We start from the raw sequence: 7,008 nt of genomic DNA, 5'->3' as shown, positions 1-7,008 counted from the left end.
TGGACACCAGCTGTACTTTTCCTAGGCTTTGGTCCTTACTAGAGGGGAAAAAAGGAGTTCTTGAAGTTACGGAACAGCTGTGTGAGCAGGGGGAAGTTATTACAAATTCCAGTGTCTCCCAGCCCCTGGGATGCCTCCACTTTTAACCCACCCTCTTTTGGGAGGAAAAACAGGGCTTGGAACCCAAGGGACATCACACCTGACTTCTCCCTGCAGGGAAAGGGGCAGGGGTGACAGTGGTGACCTTTTTCTGTGTGCTTTCCATGTGCAGGTGGCTGAGCAGCTCATCAACCCTTTTGGGGAGGATGATGATGACTTTGAAGCCAACTGGCTTATCGACAGAAACCTGCAGGTAAAGGGGAGGAAGATTTGCCAAGTGAGCCTCACCTGAAGAGGAACACCAAGGCAGGACAGTGACCAAATTCTCCTGCCACACCTCTGCCCCCTCCCCTTCTGCCTGTGATGGGAGAGATTCCCCCCAGTCCATACCAGGGAGTTTGGGGCTTCTGGTGTATCATTGTACAGAGAGGCTGCCTGCAGCTTCAGTCCATGCTCTGGCACATAGGATGGATCCAGGCTGCTCATTTCAGGCCTCAGCTGCCTTTGAATCATTCCTGCCTCTCTTGGGCTTTCCAATTCTGTGTCATTGTATAACTGCCTCCCTCCTCTGCTTTCTGCCATGCAATAACTCCACACCTCCCACCCTTCTGTCCTAGTGAGCCTGTTGCTTTCCTGTCTCCTTCAGCACCATTTTCCCTCCAATTAATCAAATCTCTGTGAGAAACAACCCAAATGACAGGAAACCACAGCAACCCCAGCCACTTGCCCGGCTTCCGTGCTGCACCGCTTCCTCCAGCTCTGTGTCCCTTTGTTTCTTGATAACAGGCACGCAAAAGGCTGCTCACTCCGTGTGACATTCCTGCTGTCCCCTGCAGGTCTCCCTCATGGCAGTGGATGAGATGCACCAGGATTTACCCATTCTGGAGAAGGATCTGTACTGGAACGAGCCCGATCCCCAGCCACCCTACACTGCAGCCACTGCAGAGTACAAGCGCCCATCCTTCCTGGGCTCCACTTTTGACATCAGGTGAGTCCAGGGACAGAGTGGCACAACACCTGAATCAGGTCTTGTGTAGGACATTACACCTGAGGAGATTTAGGCTCATCCACAACAGCCAGCATTCTCCATGGAAAAGGATAAATCTAACCTCTTTTCCTCAACTGTACAATGAGCATTTCTGTTTCGGGGGTTAATGGCAATACAGAGAGAGGCTTGCTACCGGCAGCAGCATTCCCAGTGCAGCCAGCCTCTCCAGGAGATCTCTCTCCTCCCTCTGTGCCTGTATAACAGTCGACTTTGCCTTTCCCAGCATGCAGAAGGAAGAGATGGAGTTCCAGCCCCTGGAGCAGATTAAAGAGAACGAGGAGGCCAACCACTCCACTCCCTTGCTGGGACACCTGGGCCGCCTCCTGGGTGTCCAGTCCCCAAACTTCTCCAGATCCTCTTCCCGGATGAACCTGCTGCGCCGGCGAGGAGATCCCACATCCCCCTTCTCCCATTATACCTACCAGGACATGGGGAAGGCTGGAAGTCCTTGTGGCATCAATCAGCCAAGGGGAGACTCCCAGGAGCAGTGGGACAACGAAGAGGGAAAACTAAGGGAGTTTGATGCTTTCATGTCCACCCCCTTTTACGAGAGGCCTGGGTTCTACAGCGCTCCACAGACGCCCATCAGCTCCATCCCCATGATCTTCCCTTCCCGACGCCAAGGGCGCAAGAAGCCACCGGCCCTCTCCAGCATCGCTGCGTGCTCCACTTCCCTCCGGGATGTCATTGTCAACGCCTCCCCTTCCAGGGCCAGCGACGTGGACAAGAGCCAGAGCTCTCTGGGCTCTGCTGCAAAGGAAACCTTTGTTTGGCCAACAGAGCGCAGCAGAGGTCCTGACTCCATGGCTGTGATGGTAGAAGAAGGAAAGAGCAGCTCCAGGGAAGTTGCCATCACGGGAAGCCCAGGAGCGCAGTCCACAGCATCCAACAGCCCCAAATTCCCCTTCCTGCCAGAGCCCCCTGAGCACGAGAAGCAAGGCAACTTCAGAAGCCTGAAGAGCTCCAAAGCCTCCCGCCCACCCTGGCTAAACCTGGAGAGCACAGCCTCGGCCACTCCCAATTCGGAGCATTCCAGTGCCTTTCACACCCCCAGTAACAAAACCCCCGGAGGCAGCACCTCCCTCTGCTTCTCCTTCACTCCCGTCACCTCTCCAGCCCTGGAAAGGTCCCACAAGGGGAACCTGGGCCCTGAGGCTCGCAGCCTGAGTTTGGAAGATGCAGCCAGCGCTCCAGACCAACACCCAGAGGTTTCCAGGAACATGAGAGACACTGGGAATGGAAACCCTAATCCCCCAGCTCCTAAAGAGCCCAGAAGAGCAGAGAGTCCATCCCCCAACGACTCTGGAATCTCCCTAGCTGAGGGTGACTACGTGGGGCTGATGGAGGTGATCCTGGAGGCCAGTGAAAGCCCAGGGGAGGAGCAGATGGACCAGTACAGCTAAAGGGGAAATCCATGCATCCATGGGATACATGCCTTTTCTTGGCAGTCGCCCAAACAGAGGTTTGCAGATGGAGCCCAGCCTGGGCTGAAATCAGCACTAAGTACATGCTGCTCTTGGCCTCAGCTGCAGCAGCAGGCACAACTCATGTTGCAACAAGAACAAAAGCACCAAAAACCCCAATCTGTAGCAAAAGAACAAGACTTTGAGTGTTAAATATTGCAGGTACCAGCCTGACCAGCCAGGTGTAGCCCAGAACAAGAGCACAGTTGATGTGGATACGTCCCTCCTCTTCACAGCAACAATGAGAACTTGAGTCCCTCCTTGGGCAGAACCTGCACTGCTAACTAAATACTCCAGGGAAAAGTAAGGGACTGAAGAAAGTCCCATCATTTGTGATGCAGACTCATAGTGCCTCTTCCAGTCCTGTCTGGCTGGTGTTTTCCAGTACTGGGAAAGTACTGGGGTAAGGCAGGGTGAGGGCCTGCCAGCACAGGCAGTACAGCATCTGCCCAGCACATCACTTCCTTCTTAGTGTTCCACATCCCCCACCATGGATTTGACACTGCTCAGAGAAAGCTGGATGGCAGCAGACACCACTCAGCTGATATTTACTGCCCACCCTCAGAAAATAAAAGCGAGGCACAAGCCCAGGACCTTGGTTTTGCTTCCTCATTTTAGTTCCCTGCAAAGAATTTAAAGAAACCAGAGTTTTCCTACTTCTGCCTTCAGCAGCAGCTGCAGATCCCCCATGTCACACAACAAATTAACCTCCCACTGTCTTCACTACAGCTGCCTGCTCTCCCTCCAAACTGAACAGGAAAAGCCAGCTGGAACCAAGTCACTTTATTGGCTGGAGGGCAGTACATAAAACACAAAGAGAGGGGGGATATTTGGTACAGAGAATGGAACTGTTTATCTAGGTAGCTGAAGCTGCATGCACGGCTGGACAGTAAGTAGGAGTCCCAGTGAAACCCACAGTGTGGCTCTTGGCAAGGCTTCAGCTGTCAGAGTCCCCGAGGGTGTGCTTGTCGAACAGATACTCTGCCATGCCGTACTTGGGGGCCCCCATCTTCCGCAGGTTGGTCACATGGTCACCCAGCTCCTTGATGGCTTTCACCTGCTCATCCAGGTAATGGGTCTCAATGAAGTCACATAGCTGAAAGGGAGACCAGAGGTTTAAATTCAGGCCTGAAATCCTAACCATGCTCTCTAAGGATGCAGAATTTTCAAGCTGACAGGAAGCAGCCTCTAGTTTTGTTGCAAAACAAGATCAAAGTGAGCCAGGCTTACGTAGCCTCACTTGCTCCAGAATCCTGCAGAGCCAGGCAGCTCAGGAAGCCTCTCCTCTTCCTCACAGTAGTAAGCATTAGCCAAGCTCCTGTACAGATTTGAGACACCTCCACTGCACAGCAAACTCACAGCAGTGAGGATTTACACCTCTGGTTTTGTTTTAAAAAGTCTTTCTAACTTAGGCAGGACACTCCCAAAAGTGCTTGAATTCTCACATGTATTAATCTCTTCCTGATATTCAGCAACCTCAATCCAGCCTTGCCAAAAACTTCCATCTGAGAAGAATTCTGTGTTTTCAGACACAGTTCTGAAACATCCAAGGCTTTTAATATTCCAAAGCAACTTGGGAATTTTGTGTCAAAAAAAACCTTGTGACAAAAAGCCTTAAAAAGATGGAACTCAACCCCCTCAGAAACTCTCTCCATAGTGACTGTTCACAAACACACTTCAGAAGGGATAAAACAGGTCCCTGCCACTTTAAAAATGCTCCTGAAAGGACAGTGACAACCCCAACAAAGGGCTTTGGAAGGGCTGCACCCCTGGTTCACACTTCTTTCCACCTTCAACAACACCAGGGACACATAGCCCTAAAGCCACACAATTAAAAGACATCCTTGGACAGCCACATCAATCCTCAGCATGCACTCACGTGTGGGTCATTCTTTTCAGTTGCCAATTTGTGCAGCTCTAGCAGTGACTGGTTCACGTTTTTCTCCAGGTGCAGGGCACACTCCATGGCAGTCAGGCCATTCTCCCAGTCATCACGGTCTGGCTTCTGCAAGGGGAAAGCACAGGACATGTTTTCTGTAAGAACCCATAGACCAGCAAGGTGGAGTTCTTAGATCACTCTCAAAGCCTGTTTAGACCAGCAAAGTCAAAAACCTGAAGTGCACCCTTAAAACAGATCTGAGCCAACTCTCAAAGTGCCACTTCTCAAAACACTGTAGGGAGCACATCTGCTCTGTGTTGAATTTAAAACCAGCTGCCGTCTGGTTCTGCCCTCACCCCACAGCAAACAATCTGTGGCTCAGCACCCCTCCTTACACAAGATGTACTTTTATATTAGTCAATTAGCACAAATAAATTAATTCCACATCTCAAATTACTCTGCCTCTCCCGTGTCAGCCTCTGCTCCTTCTGGGGAGGACCCAGAGGAAAATTTATCCCCTTCCAGCTAGGGACAGCCCCCAGCTCACCTTGATGTCCTGCAGGAAGATGCGCCCGCCCCTCTGGTTCTGCAGCTTCATCAGCTTCTCAGCGTGCTCCCGCTCCTCGTGGGACTGATGCAGGAAGTACTTGGCAAAGTTTTTCAGGGCCACATCATCCCGGTCAAAATAGTAGGACTGAAAAATAAAGAGTTCACAGACTCTAAACCTCTGCTTCAGGATGGCTGCAGTCCAAGCCCAGGCCAGCAAGGCAGTGTGGAACAACTCTCCTCTTAGTATCATTCTATTTTTCCAGCTGGGATTAAATTTTAACCTGTATCTCTAACAAGGGCACAAATAGTGTTTGTGTCCTTGGCTCAGTTCTGAAAATACAAAAACAAACCCTGACACCCCACAGGTACCTGTTCTGAGCACCATTAAACTGCAGCCTTGAAAAGCCTTTTCCAAGGAGAAATCTTCCCTTTGTTTGCCAGAGCTTGTTTACAATGATCACATTGCAAGTCAGGGTCATCACTTGCAACACCAAGTGAGGGTGAGCCAAGAACTTTTACGTACTTCTACAATAAAGCTCTCTTGCTTCCCTAGGCTTTCCAGGGATTTCCAGGGACTAAGGAATACACTTTCTACTTTTTTTTCCTTGGGTGGGGGGAAGTCACATTTAAAATACAAGAGAAACTGAAATACAATATAAATTCAACAGCAACTAAAACATGAATTCAACAGCAAGTATTTTTCTGAAAGCCAAAAAAAACCTGGAACAGCAGTTAGAAGCCATCACACAGCTTGTTTATTCCTTGGTCAGAACCATTACCAGGATTCAATGGAAAGTTCTGTGTCAACTGTCAATTATTTACCAACCTATTACAGAATTCTCTGCTCTTAAACCAGCAGCCTGGAGGATCAAGGCAAGGCACCGGTGCTTGGGTAGCATTATCACCCACCAACAGAAGCTCAAAACGGGGCTTAGAGAAAAATGAGCACAGAAAAAAGAGCTACAAAATACGTGCCACAACACCACAGAGGGTCAGTAGGGAAGCTCAATGTCCCAGCACGCCCAAAGCACCAGGATTGCTGCACAGAGGTCAGGGAACGACTAAAACGGGTGCCTCGGGCTGAAGGAGACATGTAAACACAGGGCCCAAGGAAACCACGGATTCCTACCGATTCCTTGAGGAAAACGCGTGCCTGGGAGGCGAGCACGCCTGTGGGAAAGGTGCCAAGCGCCTCGTCAGGCACCTCCCGCTGGCCCGGCCCAAGGGCAGAGGCGCCGGCGGGGCGCTGATAACGGGGCCGCCAAGGGCAACGGCCGCGGGGCCGCGGAGCGGGCGAGATAACAGGGCCTCACCTACACCCAGGGGACGGCCCAGACACACGGATCGAAGGCACAGGGGGGAGGAGGAGGAGGAGAAAAAGGAGGAGGAGGAGCCGGGCCCGCAGGCACCGCCCGCCACCCCGGAACCCCCCGTTGGGCAAGGCCCTCGTGCAGCCCTTTTATGCCTCATAGGACCCTTCCCTCACCCGGCCGCGCCCGCTGCACTCACCATGCTGAGGTACACGTAGGACGCGTAAAGCTCCAGGTTGATCTGGCGGTTGACGGCGGCCTCGCAGTCCTGGTGGTAGTTCTGGCGCACCTGAGAGGGGGGCGCTGCCATGGCTGAGGTGCTCTGGTGGGTGTTGCGGTGACTGTGTAGACTGTGGTGACGGGGGAGGGTGGCGGCGGGCCCGAGCGCAGCCGGTTCCGTCCAAGCACTGTTGACGCAGGAACCCGCTTCGCTCCGCCGCCGACGCGCTGTAAGGGCCCCCCGCCCGCCGACGCGCCTTTATAGAGCGCGCGCCGGGCCACGCCCCCCGAGGAGGGGCGGGGCCTCCCGGCGCCCTCTTGCTGGCCCGGCGTGACTCAGCACCCGCCCAGGCCACGCCCACTGCGGGGGCGGGGCCCACGCGCGCCGCTGTTTCCCGCCGCGCGCGCGCCGTGCCTCAGGGAATGGCCGGTTTTGGGAAA

At 53.0% G+C, this 7,008-nt stretch overlaps 2 protein-coding genes across 2 annotated transcripts; one reads left to right on the top strand and one right to left on the bottom strand.

Moving 5' to 3' along the window:
• Positions 1-2: 2 nt before the first annotated feature.
• LOC306803410 (uncharacterized protein) lies at positions 3-3,240 on the top strand. Its single transcript, XM_079308795.1, has 3 exons — positions 3-352; positions 936-1,087; positions 1,371-3,240. The coding sequence occupies exons 1-3, from the start codon at positions 131-133 to the stop codon at positions 2,548-2,550; spliced, it is 1,554 nt and encodes a 517-aa protein (XP_079164921.1). The 5' UTR covers positions 3-130; the 3' UTR covers positions 2,551-3,240.
• Positions 3,241-3,378: 138 nt separating this feature from the next.
• FTH1 (ferritin heavy chain 1) lies at positions 3,379-6,817 on the bottom strand. Its single transcript, XM_079308845.1, has 4 exons — positions 6,548-6,817; positions 5,037-5,183; positions 4,490-4,615; positions 3,379-3,706 (listed from the first exon to the last, which is right to left on the bottom strand). Exons 1-4 carry the CDS (start codon positions 6,656-6,658, stop codon positions 3,548-3,550), a joined length of 543 nt encoding a protein of 180 aa, XP_079164971.1. The 5' UTR covers positions 6,659-6,817; the 3' UTR covers positions 3,379-3,547.
• Between the last annotated feature and the right edge of the window lie 191 nt (positions 6,818-7,008).

The sequence above is a fragment of the Erithacus rubecula genome (genome assembly GCF_903797595.1).
Source record: "Erithacus rubecula genome assembly, chromosome: 6".
In the NCBI taxonomy this organism is placed as follows: Eukaryota; Metazoa; Chordata; class Aves; order Passeriformes; family Muscicapidae; genus Erithacus; species Erithacus rubecula.
This window is presented reverse-complemented; position numbering and strand designations above follow the sequence as displayed.

Excerpts from the sequence above, each read along its gene's own strand:
- LOC306803410 (XM_079308795.1), top strand. The coding sequence starts at position 131 with ATGCCTCCACTTTTAACCCACCCTCTTTTGGGAGGAAAAACAGGGCTT. Across the intron at positions 353-935 it reads TTATCGACAGAAACCTGCAG|GTCTCCCTCATGGCAGTGGA; the intron begins GTAAAGGGGAGG and ends TGTCCCCTGCAG. Across the intron at positions 1,088-1,370 it reads GGCTCCACTTTTGACATCAG|CATGCAGAAGGAAGAGATGG; the intron begins GTGAGTCCAGGG and ends TGCCTTTCCCAG.
- FTH1 (XM_079308845.1), bottom strand. The coding sequence starts at position 6,658 with ATGGCAGCGCCCCCCTCTCAGGTGCGCCAGAACTACCACCAGGACTGC. Across the intron at positions 5,184-6,547 it reads CCTACGTGTACCTCAGCATG|TCCTACTATTTTGACCGGGA; the intron begins GTGAGTGCAGCG and ends TTTATTTTTCAG. Across the intron at positions 4,616-5,036 it reads TCTTCCTGCAGGACATCAAG|AAGCCAGACCGTGATGACTG; the intron begins GTGAGCTGGGGG and ends TTCCCCTTGCAG.